Genomic DNA, 18,804 nt, shown 5'->3' with positions numbered 1-18,804 from the left:
TAAATCTTACTTATTGTCTGTAACTCTGCATTTTGATACGTTGGATATTTTTTACAAAGAGACTTCATTTCCGTTTAACAGAGCTTTTAAACTGCTTTCCTGAACAAAAAAAAAAAAACCTTATATATTAAATTTTTTCCTAAAGTGGCACAGGGAGTTTGACACATGTTTTTTTAAGCTTTTTGTTTAATATATTACATCAACTGCTCAGAAAATTTAGTATTAACTTTACATGGGACTTTCAACAAAATTTTACCTAGGTTTAATGACTTCTATGTTGTAATGGCATAATTTCTTATTGCCTATTAAGATTATTTACAGAGGTATTTGAATTTATTGAAGTAAATTGTTTGGGAAATTGCATTTCATTGTTAACCGGGGAGAGATTACTTTCTTTCACATCTTTGGAAAACCCATTTTGTTTCAAATCATTTAAAAATTTTCTTGATTATATCAATGTGATTTTTCCTTTTTGTATAGGATTATACTATAATCTTGGCAGTACATCTTGGTTGAGCTTGGTGTTCAGGGGACAGGGCTAATTAATGGGTTCCGTGTAGCAGGTGGCAGGTGAAGGTGACTGTGCCTTTCCCAGTCCACTTCTCCTTCCTTTAATTGTTTTTATTTAGCAATACTGAGCCAAGCAGGTGATGTGTTTTACCTTTTCACCATATTCATTTTTAAATAAGGATTTTGTGCTGGTTCACATTTATTATTTATCCAAAGTCCTATGTACAGAATTATTGCATCAAGGAGAAAGAACATTTTAAGACTTTTGACAGTATAGTGCTAAATTAGTTTCCAGAAGAGCTGTGTCAGTTTAAATTACACAAAATGGAAGAATGTCACTATTGTACTTATTTCCTGCCCTTATTGGTTGTCATTCAAAAACAAATCTTTGTGATTTTGACACATTAAAAGAGGATCTTTAGATTTTTCATTTTAAACATTAGTAACAGTAGAAAACGTTTGAAGTGTTTATTAGTTGCCTTTTATAATTTTACTTTCATCTTTAACTTTTTTTAACAGGTTCATTTATCTGGATAAAAGGTTTACATAGCTGATTTTTTATTTCTTGTTTTGTCATGGTTTTTGGTTTATACTAATGCATATAATACCACAGCTCATTCTCACTTTTCTTTCTCAGCAGTTTTTACAAATCTATTTCTTTGTTTGTGTTTTTATGGAGATTCAGACTAGTGATAAGCCTGGGTAATCCTACCTCATGGGACTCCTCAGGAGTGTAGCTAAGGTGGGGACTGAGAAGATAAGAGGGCCTGTGGGGTCACTATTACAGTGGAAAATGTTTCAGTGACATGGTTGAATGCCTGGAAAAAAGACTGGAGACTGAGAGAAGAGGCAGCAGTGTGTCCTCTGTACCCATTAGCATCAGTGGTGCACCAAGGGGTGAACTCTGGAGAGGCTTTGTGTTTTTCTTTCATACCTTCCTGCTTTGTTCAAAAATAGAAATTGTCTTGCTTTCCTGAATTCTCCTAGAATCTCTTTTTCATTAGTCTCAGTAAGTTTAAAGGAAAGTAATAGGCTTTTTATTTTACTAAAATAAAACTTTTGTATCACCTTTGACTTAGATAAAGTAATGCCAGAGGTATTTTGTGTTGAAGAATGGCTAAGAAAAACCTGCCTTTTGCTCATAGTTTAAATTAGAATGTAAGAAATTCATACAACTCAGGGCTTATAAAATAACTTTTTACCCCTTTTCCTATGTTTGTTAGGAGTCCTGCCTATCATTGTTTTAAAATTTTTTAAACTGATTGTTGTTTTAAAATAAGGCTTAAACATTTCCTTAACCTGCCTTCCCTAAAGAAAAAGAATTTTCTTAATGTATATAGTCTTACTATGTTATATTAATAAAACAGTGATCTAAGAAAATACCTTTAGACTTTAACATGGAAAGTTTAAAATCAGCATAACATACAGTCTGACAAATAAAAGTGGAAAAAGATTAATCATTTCTAGTAATGATCTTTAATTGAAAATTTTTAGGATAAGTGTCTAAGGCAGCATAATAACACTCAGAGGTTGCCTTAAGTTTTAATGATTTAGTTTTATGATCAAAATACTATAGAAATAAAATTTCTGAGAAAAATCCATTCATTTGGGACTCTGCCATGGAGAAATGTTAATGTTTGGGAATTTGGAATTAAAAATGCTTAGGAAGAGGCGGAGCCAAGATGGCGGTGTGAGTAGAGCAGCGGAAATCTCCTTCCAAAACCATAAAGATTTTTAAAAATACAACAAATACAACTCTTCCTAAAAGAGAGACCAGAAGACACAAGACAACAGCCAGACTACATCCACACCTGCGAGAACCCAGCGCCTCGTGAAGGGGGTAAGATACAAGGCACAGCCTGGTGGGATCTGAGCGCCCCTCACCCCAGATCCCGGCGGGAGGAGAGAAGTTGGAGCGGGGAGGCAGAGGGAGTCCAGGACTGCTAAATAGCCAGCCCTAGCCATCTGCACCGGAGCGCAGACACACAGTGCGTGCGTGCGGTGCTGGAAACTAGGGAAACAGGACAGTAAGACCTGAGAGCAGGTCCCCGCAGCCAGGGCCCCTGGGACAAAGAAAAGTGAGTGCTTTTTGAAAGTCTTAAAGGGACAGTGACCCCACAGCTGGACGGAAGCGTCCCGGGACACTTAGCCCAGCAGCTGGGAATCCTGGGGAACTCCAGGCACCCAAACCCCCTGGGCAGCAGTGCAGCTTGGAGGCTCCTCTCGGAGAGAAACAGCCTCCCGGCGGAGAGAAATTTCACCTCCCATGCGGCTCTGCCATATCGGAGCAGCAGCCTTAGGCAGGCCACGCCCGCAGCGACCATGCAGGTAAACTCCAAAGCGCCAGGCAGGAATCAGAAGCTCCATCTGTGTACATCTGCCCAGCACAAGCTGCTAGAGGTCACTGTTCTCCCAGGAGTGGAAGGCCACAAACCAGCAAGAAGGCACATTCTCCCAGCCTTCACATGCGCCAGCTCCACCAACTATCTCTATTGCCATGAAAAGGCAGAAGAATTTGATACAGACCAGAATCACAGAGTCAACCCCTGAGAAAGAGATAGACCTAACCAGTCTTCTGGAAAAAGAATTCAAAATAAAGGTCATAACTGTGCTGACGAAGCTGCAGAGAAATATACAAGAACTAAGGGATGATGTCCAGAGGGAGATTACAGAAATGAAACAATCTCTGGAAGGATTTATAAGCAGAATGGATAAGATGCAAGAGGCCATTTATGAAACAGAAACCAGAGAACAGGAATGCATAGAAGCTGACACAGAGAGATAAAAGGATCTCCAGGAATGAAACAATATTAAGACAACTGTGTGACCAATCCAAGAGGAACAATATCAGCATTATAGAGGTACCAGAAGAAGAAGAGAGAAAAAGGGATAGAAAGTGTCTTTGAAGAAATAATTGCTGAAATCTTCCCCACACTGGGGGAGGAAATAATCGATCAGACCACAGAAGTACACAGAACTCCCAACAGCAGGGACCCAAGGAGGACAACACCAAGACATATAATAATTAAAATGACAAAGATGAAGGACAAGGACAGAGTTTTAAAGGCAGCTAGAGAGAGGAAAAAGGTCACCTACAAGGAAAACCCATCAGGCTATCATCAGAATTCTCAACAGAAACATTACAGGCCAGAAGAGAATGGCATGATATATTTAATGCAATGAAACAGAAGGGCTTTGAACCAAGGATACTGTATCCAGCACGACTATCATTTAAATATGATGGCGGGATTAAACAATTCCCAGACAAGCAAAAGTTGAGGGAATTTGCCTCCCACAAACCACCTCTACAGGGTATTTTAGAGGGACTGTTCTAGACAGGAGCACCCCTAAGACTGAACAGATGTCACCAGAGAAAATAAAATCACAGCAAAGAAAGCAGACCAACTAAATACTAACTAAAGGCAAAAAATAAAATCAACTACCCACAAAAGCAGTTAAAGGAAACACAAAAGAGCACAGAATAAAACAACCAACATATAAAGAATGGAGGAGGAGGAATAAGAAGGGAGAAAAATAAAGAATGACCAGACAGTGTTTAAAATAGCTCTATAAGTGAGTTAAGTTAGACAGTAAGATACCAAAGAAGCTAACCTCGAACCTTTGGCAACCACGAATCTAAAGCCTGCAATGGCAGTAAGTACATATCTTTCAATAATCACCCTAAATGTAAATGGACTGAATGCACCAATCAAAAGACACAGAATAATAGAATGGATATAAAAGCAAGACCCATCTATATGCTGCTTACGAGAAACACCTCAAACCCAAAGACATGCACAGACTAAAATCCAAGGGATGGAAAAAGATATTTCATGCAAACAACAGGGAGAAAAAAGCAGGTGTTGCAGTACTAGTATCAGACAAAATAGACTTGAAACAGAGAAAGTAACAAGAGATAAAGAATGACATTACATAATGATAAAGGACTCAGTCCAACAAGAGGATATAACCATTCTAAATATATATGCACCCAACACAGGAGCACCAGCATATGTGAAACAAATACTAACAGAACTAAAGGAGGAAATATAATGAAATGCATTCATTTTAGGAGACTTCAACACGCCACTCACCCCAAAGGATAGATCCACCGGACAGAAAATAAGTAAGGACACGGAGGCACTGAACAACACACTAGAACAGATGGACCTAAAAGACATCTATAGAACTCTACATCCAAAAGCAACAGGATACACATTCTTCTCAAATGCATATGAAACATTCTCCAGAAGAGACCACATACTAGGCCACAAAAAGAGCTTCAGTAATTTCCAAAATATTGAAATTCTCCCAACCAACTTTTCAGACCACAAAGGTATAAAACTAGAAATAAATTGTACAAAGAAAACAAAAAGGCTCACAAACACATGGAGGCTTAAAAACATGCTCCTAAACAATCAGTGGATCAACGAACAAATTAAAATAGAGATCAAGGAATATATGGAAACAAATGACAACAACACGAAGCCCCAACTACTGTGGGACACAGCGAAAGCAGTCTTAAGAGGAAAGTATATAGCAATCCAGGCATACTTAAAGAAGGAAGAACAGTCCCAAATAAAGACTAACATCACAATTATCGAAACTGGAAAAAGACGGACAAATGAGGCCTAAAGTCAGCAGAAGGAAGGACAATAAATATCAGAGAGAGAAGAAATAAACAAAATTGAGAAGAATAAAACAATAGAAAAAGTCAATTAAACCAAGAGCTGGTTCTTCGAGAATATAAACAAAATAGATAAGCCTCTAGCCAAACTAATTAAGAGAAAAAGAGAATCAACACACATCAACAGAATCAGAAATGAGAATGCAAAAATCAAGGGAGACTCCACAGAAACACAAAGAATTATTAAAGACTTCCATGAAAACCTATATGCTAACAAGCTGGAAAACTAGAAGAAATGGACAACTTCCTAGAAAAATACAACCTTCCAAGACTGACCCAGAAAGAAACAGAAAATCTAAACAGACCAATTATCAGCAAAGAAATTGAAGCGGTAATAAAAAAACTACCCAAGAACAAAACACCTGGGCCAGATGGATTTACCTTGGAATTTTATCAGACATGCAGAGAAGACATAATACCCATTCTCCTTAAAGTTTTCCAAAAAATAGAAGAGAAGGGAATACTCCCAAACTCATTCTATGAAGCCAATATCACCCTAATACCAAAACCAGGCAAAGACCCCACCAAAAAAGAAAATTACAGACCAATATCCCTGATGAACGTAGATACAAAAATACTCAATAAAATATTAGCAAACCGAATTCAAAAATATATCAAAAGAATCATACACCACGACCAAGTGGCATTCATCCCAGGGATACAAGAATGGTACAACATTCGAAAATCCATCAACATCATCCACCACATCAACAAAAAGAAAGACAAAAACCACCTGATCATCTCCATAGATGCTGAAAAAGCATTCGACAAAATCCAACATCCATTCATGATAAAAACTCTCAGCAAAATGGGCACAGAGGGCAAGTTCCTCAACATAATAAAGGCCATGTATGATAAACCCACAGCTAAAACATCATACTGAACAGCGACAGGCTGAAAGCTTTTCCTCTCAGATCAGGAACAAGACAGGGGTGCCCACTCTCCCCACTGTTATTTAACATAGTACTGGAGGTCCTAGCCACGGCAATTAGACAATAAAAATACAAGGAATCCAGATTGGTAAAGAAAAAGTCAAACGGTCACTATTTGCAGATGACATGATATTGTACATAAAAAACCCTAAAGACTCCACTCCAAAACTACTAGAACTAATATCTGAATTCAGCAAAGTTGCAGGATACAAAATTAACACACAGAAATCTGTGGCTTTCCTATACACTAACAATGAACTAATAGAAAGAGAAATCATGAAAACAATTCCATTCACAATAGCATCAAAAAGAATTAAATACCTAGGAATAAACCTAACCAAGGAAGTGAAAGACCTATACCCTGAAAACTATAAGACACTCTTAAGAGTAATAAAGAGGAGACTAACAAATGGAAACTCATCCCATGCTCATGGCTAGGAAGAATTAATTTTGACAAAATGGCCATCCTGCCCAAAGCAATATACAGATTCGATGCAATCCCTATCAAATTACCAACAGCATTCTTCAATGAACTGGAACAAATAGTTCAAAAATTCATATGGAAACACCAAAGACCCCAAATAGCCAAAGCAATCCTGAGAAGGAAGAATAAAGTGGGGGGAATCTCACTCCCCAACTTCAAGCTCTACTACAAAGCCACAGTAATCAAGACAATTTGGTACTGGCACAAAAACAGAGCCACAGACCAGTGTAACAGATTAGAGACTACAGGCATTAACCCAAACATATATGGTCGATTAATATATGATAAAGGAGCCATGGACATACAATGGGAAAATGACAGTCTCTTCAACAGATGGTGCTGGCAAAACTGGACAGCTACATGTAAGAGAATGAAACTGGACCATCGTCTAACCCCATGCAAAAAACTTTACCCAAAATAGGTCAATGACCTGAATGTAAGTCATGAAACCATAAAACTCTTAGAAGAAAACATAGGCAAAAATCTCTTAGGCAGAAATCTCTTGGACATAAACATGAGTGACTTCTTCATGAACATATCTCCTGGGCAAGGAAAACAAAAGCAAAAATGAACAAGTGTGACTACATTGAGCTGAAAAGCTTCTGTACAGCAAAGGACACCATCAATAGAACAAAAGGTACCCTACAATATGGGAGAATATATTCATAAATGACAGATCTGATAAAGGATTGTCATTCAAAAAATATAAAGAGCTCACGCACCTCAACAAACAGAAAACAAATAATCCAATTAAAAAGTGGGCAGAGGAGCTGAACAGACAGTTCTCCAAGGAAGAAATTCAGATGGCCAGTAGACACATGAAAAGATGCTCCACATTGCTAGTTATCAGAGAAATGCAACTTAAAATCACTATGAGATATCACCTCACACCAGTAAGGGTGGCTACCATCCAAAAGACAAACAGCAACAAATGTAGACGAGGTTGTGGAGAAAGGGGAACTCTCCTACACTGCTGGTGGGAATGTAAATTAGTTCAACCATTGTGGAAAGCAGTATGGAGGTTCCTCAAAATGCTCAAAATACACTCACCATGTGACCCAGGATTTCCACTTCTTGGAATTTACCCTAAGAATGCAGCAACCCAATTTGATAGAGACAGATGCACCCCTATGTTTATCGCAGCACTATTTACAATAGCCAGGAAATGGAAGCAACCTAAGTGTCCATCAGTAGATGAATGGATAAAGAATATGTGGTATATATACACAATGGAATATTATTCAGCCATAAGAAGAAAACAAATCCTACCATTTGCAACAACATGGATGGAGCTAGAAGGTATTATACTCAGTGAAATAAGCCAGGCGGAGAAAGACAAATACCAAATGATTTCACTCATATGTGGAGTATAAGAACAAAGAAAAACTGAAGGAACAAAACAGCAGCAGAATCACAGAACCCAAGAAGGGACTAACAGTTACCAAAGAGAAAGGGACTGGGGAGAATGGGAGGGTAGGGAAGGATAAGGGCGGGGAAGAAGAAAAGGGGGTATTATGATTAGCATGTATGATGGGGGGGTAGGGGAAAGGGGAGGGCTGTGCAACACAGAGAAGACAAGTAGAGTCTATAACATCTTACAGTGCTGATGGACAGTGACTGTAATGGGGTATGTGGGGAGGGGGACTAGGAGAAGGGAGCCTAGTAAACATAATGTTCTTCATGTAATTGTAGGTTAATGATAACCACCACAACAAAAATCCTTAGGAGTCTGAAAAGATCATCAAATCCATATTTCAAAACACATATTGATTTCTGCAGGCCAGTTTATGTATTCTTGATTTTATATACAATTGATTAGATGATTTCTATGCCATCTACATACTGTTAAGTGCAAATTCATTGGCAACACAAGAGAAATTGGAAGATCAGTGGCAGAAAAAAACAGGCAGAAGAGGTAAAAAAAAAAAAGATCATCCAAAACCTCTGGGGTATTGAAACCAATAGCCCTTTTAGTATTGAGGGAATCACTGTTACAGCATGGGAATGTATTGACGCTAAAAAAAAAAAAACCCAAACAAATATATTGTATTTAAGGTGATATGTTTTATATAGTTGTACAATTTTAAGTTTTTATATTAAAAGTGGTTGAAATAAAAATATTTCACATTTAAAATGATAAACTATGACTTCTAGAAAATATTAGTGTACATAATGTTAAGTGAAGTTCTTTGTGGCTAAGGTTTTACTGTAACAAGTGGACAATCCCCTCAATCCCCTTAATCCAAAACGAAAAATTTCTGTGTTCCACCCTTAAATAGCTGTTCTGATATGCTGTAACAGGCGGTTTTCTTTTCTTCCTTAACAATTTTCTTTTTTCAAAAAGATAATTTCAGTGAAATCCTTTGGGAGTTTTCTTTATTTTAAAACTTTGTCTATATTCAGTCTGTACAAAAGAACTTCTGTAATACATTAAGTTATAAAGACTACCAAATGAAATGAACACCTGAGAAACTACTACCCATTTCTTTATAAGGGAACATTGCCAGCATCTTGAAGCCTTCTCCTTTCCTTTTCCTTTCTGAGTTAAATCACTATCCTAAATTTTGCGTTCATCTCTTTTGCTTGTTTTACTGTATATGTATATAAAAAAAACATTTAAGTGGTTTGCTCTTGAAATTTATATAATGGTAAACTATATGTATTGTTTTGTAACTAGCTCCTTGTGTTCACTCAGTTTCTAAGCACCTGTATGTTGATATGTCTAGCTGTTCGGTATTTTATGAAATATCATCAAAGTATTTTGAGCCTTTGATTACTTAAAATTTCTTCATTGGGCTTTCAGATTATAGAAGTAATTTATGCTAGTAATTGAAAATTCAAATATCAGAACTAGAAAGGCAAGGCCCTCATACTCTGATATATTTACTCAGAGTCATATCAACAGGTGACTGTTTCTCTGAATGTGCTATCTTCCCATTCTTTAAAACCTTTTCCAACTGCAGAGCGACTGTGCTGCCTTTCAAAGTAGAGGACAGTAGTCTACTTTGTATTCTCTGTGAATAGTGCCCCCTAGAGTTTTGCACCATCACAGTTTTAACAGTATTTCTTGGAAATACAGAATATTGTAGGTCTGTAGATTGTAGATTTGTTATCTTGTAGATGTACTGTAACTTAGCCAGTATTCTGTTGATACACATTTCCATTATCTATATAAAAATGCATTTTTATTATTTAATCACAAGTGTTTTAGGGTATAGCATGTGTTGGGCACTATTCTTGCAGTCTTTCAGACATTGCTTCTGTGAGGATTTTTGCATATGTGTTTCTGAATACTGTGCATATTTATGAAATACAAATGCATAGCTGTTAAGTTGTTGGGTCAAAGAGTATGAGTATTTAATATTTTAATACTCAATTTTTGGAGGGAATTATCGGCAGTTGCTTCAAAAGCATTGTGAAATATATACTCCAGTAGTGTATGAATGTATTTTTTTCCCCTTATCAATATTTTATTATTGTTCTTTTAATATTTAGTGATCTAAAAGGTGAAAAATTAATGGGGGGGTCAACATCTTTTCGTATTCTTAAATTCCTGAATATTAGGAAATACTCATTGGGCCTCTGAATACAATTAAACAAGTTTAAAGTGATAATGTACATTAATGTAAACCATTAAAATAGAATCTCCCTTTAAAATAATTTGAATAAATTCAGATGCTTTATGCATCATTTCTATTAACTCAGTTAATAAGTTATAATGAGGATTGAATTTGGATATAGTTATGTAGTCTGTGTAGACGTTGGAAGTATGGGGTGAGCTTTAGGAATTTGTTATGTAGTTGGGGAGATAATGTTAACATGACAGAAGAGTAGCAGTCAGGTATATATGCCTGTATGATGAAGCAGTAAGAATTGTCTATCTAAAGCTCAAATATTGTATTGCCTTAATGAATGGGGATGTTGATTAGGAATGAGACTTAAGGGAACTTTGGGAGATGAATTTGCCTACTTTGAATAGATGGAGTTTACAAGAGAGGAAACATCAAGAAAGGGGAGAAGAGTAGTTACAGGAATAGAAATAAAAGTGGCATAATCATGAGACCTGACAGTAAAGAAACTGCTCTAAATAGAGTAAACCTTGCAGGGGAGACACTGGAAATGTAAGTGTGCTAGGAAAGAGGCCATTGTTAGGAGGCTCTTAGAGATAGAGGCGTTTAAAGAGGTTCATTCAGAGCTAAGACACTGCTGAGCATATTTGAGTAGAGAAATGGTGATGAAAGTGGTGGTCGGGATGACCAGCTCTGCACTTATGTTCTGAAGGGATAGTGGCAGAGAAGAAGGGCTGTTAATTCATTTATACAAAACAATAGGTTTTTGAGTGGGATGGTGGTGGTGAAATGGAGAGGAAGCAGCTGATAAGAAAAATTTAGAAAATAGGACTTAATGACTAGCTGAATATAGAGGATGAAGAAGAGGATGGAGATAAAGGAAATAAGTGATGTCTAGTGATTGGAACATTGGTACCTATTCTCCTCTTTCAAAATTCTGAATGATTTTTGCCTTCCCCAAATGATCATTGCAGCTGTTAATATAGGAAAAAACAATGTTATTATTAAATATCACCGATGAGTGTTAATATAGTGATGCTTTTTTGTAGATGAAATTCTTTGAAATTATTTGCTACATTCTCTGTAAATCTTGTTAAATTAGAAAAATTTCATGTACATATAGAAGGATCATCATTTTAAAAATGTTCACATAAAGCAATTTTCAGTGTTAAGTTTCTGTAAACAATTGAATATTGGAATATAAAATTACTTAGTCACGTGTATTACTTATTCTGTGTGCCTCTTGGTTCCAATGGGTTAAGAAACAAGTTATCAAAAATAAGCTAGTCTGATAATATAGAACAGAATTTATATTTATTCTATTAAAACTATATGAGAATATTAGTTCTTTGTGTATTTTCATTTATACATGTTCCGGAGTTGTCCCCATCCTTTATTTTTAATGCAGCGGTACAATGGGAAAAGGAATAAAATAAGAGTGTTCTTCGGCCATGATGATACAGTTAGCTGATGGGTGATGAGGAACCAAATAGCTCAAGGAAGAGATCTTAGATAATGCAGTGTAATCAACTCATTTATTCATTGTCACTTTATGAATTATTTTATTAATAATTAGCTAGATTGAGGCATGATAATCCACAAAGCTGCCTTTAAAACCTCTTGGTTTATCTTTTCCCTGAGGGGGCCATTTTATAAGCTCCTGGTAACTAAGTGCTCATGGATGAGAAGCATTCTTGACCAAATATAAACCAGTTTATCAAAAGGTAACAGTATAATACTTCATAGGGTGAATGACTCTTGGTTCCAATGTTTTAAAAAACAAGTTATCAAAAATAAGCTAGTTTCATATTTTACTAAAAATACTTAACCATTTCTTAGGCATATCAAAATATTTTCTACCTAAATATTGTACCAGGAAAAAGTCATTATCATTAAATCATTGGCAAAATGCATCTCTTGAACTGCTGTGTATCTTTCTTTTTTTTTTTCCCTGAAATTTTGCTCTCTTAAAAAAGCAGACTTTTGATTAGAATTTCTGGAACTGAAAATACATATACATATCATATAGTGCCTCACTGTTTTCAGAATGCTTTCATGTGTACTGCATTCGATCCACAAAGCAGCCTTTAAAAGGCAGATGAGCAAAGTGTTAAACCATTTTAATTGAGCAGTAAAGGACTTAGAGATAGTACATGAATTTTTAAATTGCTTGGATAGTAACTGGTAGGGCTTAGACTAAGATGCAGGAATATTCTGGTCCACTTATGCCAACATTCATAAACTGGGAGTGGTCATAAGTATTATGTCATAAAGGCAGGCCTCATCAATTAATAATTATAAATGAAACTGAACATATAACTTGGAATTTATAAGATCATGCTAAAATTACTTAATGAAATTTTGGCATAGTTTCACTTACTATTGCTGTAATACATTGTGTAATACATTGGTGTAAAACAATCTTATGTTCATGGATTTCCTGTATTAAGAATCTGGAGGAACAATGTGTGCTCATCTCTACCCCTGTATTAAGAATCTGGAAGAACAATGTGTGTGCTCATCTCTACCCCAGGATGTCTAGGATCTTAGCCGAGAAGACTTAACAGCTAGTGGTAGCTCAGATGGCTAGAAGCTGGAGTCACCTAGAGGCATCTTCACTCACATGTCTAGCAGCTATATACTATCTATTGATTTGGACTCAGCTTGTCTGTTGGCGGGTCTACTTTTTCATCTGGTTTACTTTGACTTTATTTATAGCATGAGAGCTGGGTTCCAAAAGTGAGTGTCCTCAGAGAGCAAGGAAGAAGTGCATGGCACTTTTTTTTTTACTTTTTAAAAATTTAATTGATTTATTTGAAGCAAAATAAATGCTGTGTGAGGATGTGAGGAACACAAAAAGAAACACACCAGGGATATCTGACCAGGGATATTTTCCTTTTTAAAAATAAATTACAAATACTTTTTCCATTTATTAAAGTTCACTGAAGAATTTACAAAATTTTTTAATGTTCTTCATTCTTCAGGAATCATTCATTCACAGAGCAGACCACCATTTCATATCTTAAATCCCAGGGCTCTCATGCACTCCTTGTGGGCCTCAATTAGGTGTCCACAGTGTTCTTCTCCTTTTTCGATGATACACGCATCGCGCGCCTTCTTGGTCTCCGGGCAGGCACAGCAGGGCTTCAGAGGCTTCTTCTGCGACTCAGAAGGCGCAGGGCTTGCGGCCACCAGACCCGACATCTCACGTGCCGAAAGCAGCCACTGCATGGCACTTTTTTAATGATCTGATCCTGAGAGTTGTATAGCATCTGTTAAACCATACACTGTTGGTTGAAGCAGTCACAAAGAACCTTTCATGTTCAAAGGGAGGGTATTATAAACCACACAACTTATTTGGAAGAGTGTCCATCGTTACATTATAAGAAGAGCATGATCGGAAATGTAGCAGTCTTTGAAAAATAGAATCTGCATTATGAAGAAATGTTGAAAAAACGATTATTGAGTAAAGAGTCCTATTTGATTCATGTCTCTGAGTCATGTCCTTTTCCTTTTCATCTGCTGCTGTTAAAAGCATTCATGGGATTTGTACAGAACTGATTTTCTGAACCCAAGTTGGAGAAACTAATGGGGAAAAAATAAACTGCAAAACCTTCATGTTCTAATTTTATGTCCTGCCATTCTTTCTCCTGATCTGTTACAGTGATAGGGTAGTTAATAGACTTACCTCATGGCAAGTTTAGAGTGCTTTTAGCTGCTGTTCTGTCATAAATTTGTTGTGCCTAAAAACTGTCGGTAGGTATTAATACAGATTAGATTCATTTTAACATATACACTATTTTTTGTTGCTGTGAGTGCCTGGAATTCAGTTATGGTACATAGTGATTAAGTAGATGTGTTTTTTCTTAGAAATAGAGTATTTCCTTGGTATTACATTTTGGATTGAAAACCTGATAAAGGCACAACAAAGATAGGTCTATTATGATATAAACTACCAACATTGCAGTTGTATATAAATCTATAAATTGTGCATTAATGTTAGCATATACTGACTATGGAAGCATTCAGTTTTAATGAAATATTCATGGTTTATGGGTACTTTTTGGTATAGGTTGATGCCAGGCATCCAGACAGGGACTCAAATACTGGCATTTATGCTGGTGAGTTCACCAAAGGTGTTGTGCCCAGCTTTGCAGATTTAGATATCTGACATTTTTGGTGCATTAAGTGTATCTGTTTCTAAGGAGATTTGTGCTAATCAAATGTATCAGAATGAAGCAAGAATCACAGTTGTAAAGCAGAACAAATTTCATTTTTCTATCTTGGTTGCTCTTGTATCTTTTACCTCTACCTACGTTATCTTGTCTTTCCCTGCCATTACTTTTGCTTTAAACAGTTACCTTTTTAAGGAAATTCTAAGAAAAAACAGCATATTATTTTATTCTTTGTGATAGTTTCATTCCTGAAAATTTGATTTTGAATTTGATAACTTTTTTTATCTTGATAATTGCCTTTTTCCTTGTAGTGTATGTCTGCTTTTAATAAAATTCTCATCTTCTAACTAAAAGTCATTATTTCAACCTGTTTTTGAAAGGTATTGAATTTGCAGTTGTCAGTTTTTTCTTTCACCACTTAAAGATGACTTCTGGCTTACATTGCTTCTGATGAGAAGTCAGCATTTATTCATTTTGTTGTTCCCTTTGTATGCAGTGTTTCTTTTTTTCTCTTACTGCTTTCAAGACTATAGTCATGGTTTTCAGTAGTTTGATTTTGACATGGTTAGTTTGTTTTCTTTGTATTTATTTTACTTGGGGTTTGATCTGTAAGGGCTTTTTCCTTCCATCAAGGTTATGAAATTGTCTTCCATTATTTCTGCAAGCTTTTTTTTCCTAATGTCCCATTTTATCTTCTTTTGGGACTCCATTTGTACCTATGTTAGGTCTTACGAGGTTTCAGACTGGAGAGATTGGTTGCTCATACTATTAACTAAGATTGAAAATCCAGTGTGTTCACTTCTAATCTCAAAATACAGATTACTGAATTTGCAGTTACGGTAATTGGTGAACTTTGCCATGGATAGAGAGTGAAAAGTAAAAATCTGCATAAGAAAAGCAGTTGAAGAATGAACGGAAATTGAAGAAATGGAGAGACAGACTACTGTAGTTACGTCTTTCTGTTTTATGCCCCATAGTATGTTTATGACATACAGTTTTGTTTCATTTTTAGGCCTTCATCATTAATAGCATCCCTCTATCTTTTTCTTTTTTAAATATTCTGGAAAAATAGAGCTACTTTATTATATAATTTCTAGGTAAGCATACTGACTACAATAAACTGGCTGTGCTTAAAGAAGAGAGTTTTACCCAAGTTAATATTATTCTTGATTTGGTGTGACTTACTTGTGAATTGAAGGCTTCTGACACTGGATATTCAACTGACATCTTGTTTATATATCTTCATACATCAGGAAAATTGTGGTCAGTGACATGAGCCATTTTTCCTTTCCTTGCATGTTACAGCTGCAGTACTTGTTAGGAAGCAGAAGACTTGAGCTTCTATATTAGCTTTTGTTTTGTTTTAATGAACACTAGAACATCATTGAATAATGCCTTAGTATAAATCTGTTAAAGTTCTTTGTGAGGTAAATACAGTTTGATTTTTAAAGGATGATTTCATTAGCTACTCTTAAATAGATAATCTTTTGTATGCAAATAATTACCTACCTCAATAACTATCAGTAGTTTTAAAGTTTAAAATTTTCTCTTATGATTAATCTCTATAATTGAATATAAAGTATTAAAAACAAAACACAATGAAGAAAGAAACAAAACAAAAAACCAGACACCTGAAGTTTGGATAGCATTCTGGGGGGAGTTTCTGACTTTTTCAGATTTTCATTAGATGATACTATAGTCAAGGATGAAATGGAGTTTTGAAGGGTTAAGTTATATTTTGACTATATTATAATTAGGGTGTTAGAATATACAATGATAATTGCCTAAAATTGAACCTGCTGTACAGTAACTTTACCTTCATGATTCCAAGATGAGTGCAGTTTAGTACTTACTACTTTATTTTGCAGTATTTTGATCAGACAAATTCCAAATTTGGCATTCTTTTTTAACAGAAGTGCCTGGTTATTGCAGGTGCTTATATCCTTAGATTTGTTATTGGAATATTATCTTTCTTTTTGTTTTTTTTCTCCCCAGTTCAAAGCAGTATTCAACGATTTCAAGAGAAGTTTTTTATTTTTGCTCTGACACCTCAACAAGTTAGAGAGATATGCATATCCAGGTAAGAGGAATGTTTGGAATATATTTCTTTATGAATGTTGATGTGTTAGTCTGCCAGGGCTGCCATAAGTAAGTACTGCAGATTGGGTGGCTTATGTATCAAATTATTTCCTTCTTTTTCATGAGGCTTAAAGCCCAAGATAAAGGTGTCAGCAGATTTGGTTTCTCCTGGCCTCTCTCATTGGCTTGCAGACAGTTGTCTTCTTCCTTTTTGTTCTATTGATGGTGTCTTTCGCTGTACAGAAGCTTTTCAGCTTAATATAGTCCCACTTGCTCATTTTTGCTGTTGTTTTCCTTGCCCGGGGAGATATGTTCAAGAAGAGATCACTCATGTTTATGTCTAAGAGGTTTTTGCCTATGTTTTTTTCCAAGAGTTTAATGGTTTCATGCCTTACATTCAGGTCTTTGATCCATTTTGAGTTTACCTTTGTATATGGGGTTAGACAATGGTCCAGTTTCATTCTCCTACATGTAGCTGTCCAGTTTTGCCAGCACCATCTGTTGAAGAGACTGTCATTTTGCCATTGTATGTCCATGGCTCCTTTATCAAATATTAATTGACCATATATATTTGGGTTAATTTCTGGGGTCTCTAATCTGTTCCACTGGTCTGTGGCTCTGTTCTTGTGCCAGTACCAAATTGTCTTGATTACTATGGCTTTGTAGTAGAGCTTGAAGTTGGGGAGTGAGATCCCCCCTACTTTATTCTTCTTTTTCAGGATTGCTTTGGCTATTCGGGGTCTTTGGTGTTTCCATATGAATTTTTGAATTATTTGTTCCAATTCATTGAAGAATGTTGCTGGTAATTTGAGAGGGATTGCATCAAATCTGTATATTGCTTTGGGCAGGATGGCCATTTTGACGATATTAATTCTTCCTAGCCATGAGCATGGGATGAGTTTCCATTTATTAGTGTCCCCTTTAATTTCTCTTAAGAGTGACTTGTAGTTTTCAGAGTATAAGTCTTTCACTTCCTTGGTTAGGTTTATTCCTAGGTATTTTATTCTTTTTGATGCAATGGTGAATGGAATTGTTTTCCTGATTTCTCTTTCTATTGATTCGTTGTTAGTGTATAGGAAAGCTACAGATTTCTGTGTGTTGATTTTGTATCCTGCAACTTTGCTGTATTCCGATATCAGTTCTAGTAGTTTTGGAGTGGAGTCTTTAGGGTTTTTTATGTACAGTATCATATCATCTGCAAATAGTGACAGTTTAACTTCTTCTTTACCAATCTGGATTCCTTGTATTTCTTTGTTTTGTCTGATTGCCGTGGCTAGGACCTCCAGTACTATGTTAAATAACAGTGGGGAGAGTGGGCATCCCTGTCTGGTTCCCGATCTCAGTGGAAATGCTTTCAGCTTCTCGCTGTTCAGTATAATGCTGGCTGTGGGTTTATCATATATGGCCTTTATTATGTTGAGGTACTTGCCCTCTATTCCCATTTTGCTGAGAGTTTTTATCATGAATGGATGTTGAATTTTGTCAAATGCTTTTTCAGCATCTATGGAGATGATCATGTGGTTTTTGTCTTTCTTTTTGTTGATGTGGTGGATGATGTTGATGGATTTTCGAATGTTGTACCATCCTTGCATCCCTGGGATGAACCCCACTTGGTCATGGTGTATGATCCTTTTGATATACTGTTGAATTCTGTTTGCTAATATTTTATTGAGTATTTTTGCATCTACATTCATCAGGGATATTGGTCTGTAATTTTCTTTTTTGGTGGGGTCTTTTCCTGGTTTTGGTATTAGGGTGATGTTGGCTTCATAGAATGAGTTTGGGAGTATTCCCTCTTCTTCTATTTTGTGGAACACTTTAAGGAGAATGGGTATTATGTCTTCTCTGTGTGTCTGATAAAATTCCGAGGTAAATCCGTCCGGCCCCGGGGTTTTGTTCTTGGGTAGTTTTTTGATTACTGTTTCAATTTCTTTGCTTGTAATTGGTTTGTTTAACTTTTGTGTTTCTTCCTTGGTCAGTCTTGGAAGGTTGTATTTTTCTAGGAAGTTGTCCATTTCTTCTAGGTTTTCCAGCTTGTTGGCATATAGGTTTTCATAGTAGTCTTTAATAATTCTTTGTATTTCTGTGGAGTCTGTCGTGATTTTTCCATTCTCATTTCTGATTATGTTGATTTGTGTTGACTCTCTTTTTCTCTTAATAAGTTGGGCTAGAGGCTTATCTATTTTATTTTCTCAAAGAACCAGCTCTTGGTTTCGTTGATTTTTGCTATTGTTTTATTCTTCTCAATTTTGTTTATTTCTTCTCTGATCTTTATTATGTCCCTCCTTCTGCTGACTTTAGGCCTCCTTTGTTCTTCTTTTTCCAGTTTTAATAATTGTGATGTTAGACTATTCATTTGGGATTGTTC

General features: G+C 36.0%; 1 protein-coding gene and 1 pseudogene across 13 annotated transcripts in view; one reads left to right on the top strand and one right to left on the bottom strand.

Moving 5' to 3' along the window:
- Positions 1 to 18,804, top strand: part of PIAS2 (protein inhibitor of activated STAT 2) — a 135,524-nt gene that overhangs the window by 31,703 nt on the left and 85,017 nt on the right. For all 13 annotated transcript variants that reach the window (XM_073213006.1, XM_073212999.1, XM_073213000.1 and 10 more), the window contains one exon: positions 16,353 to 16,437. In XM_073213006.1, the coding sequence (XP_073069107.1) occupies positions 16,353 to 16,437 (85 nt within the window). The remainder of the gene's footprint in view (positions 1 to 16,352; positions 16,438 to 18,804) is intronic.
- On the bottom strand, positions 8,190 to 14,521 carry LOC108401253 (cytochrome c oxidase copper chaperone pseudogene; annotated as a pseudogene).

The sequence above is a fragment of the Manis javanica genome, chromosome 9 (assembly GCF_040802235.1).
Source record: "Manis javanica isolate MJ-LG chromosome 9, MJ_LKY, whole genome shotgun sequence".
Taxonomy (NCBI): domain Eukaryota; kingdom Metazoa; phylum Chordata; class Mammalia; order Pholidota; family Manidae; genus Manis; species Manis javanica.
This window is presented reverse-complemented; position numbering and strand designations above follow the sequence as displayed.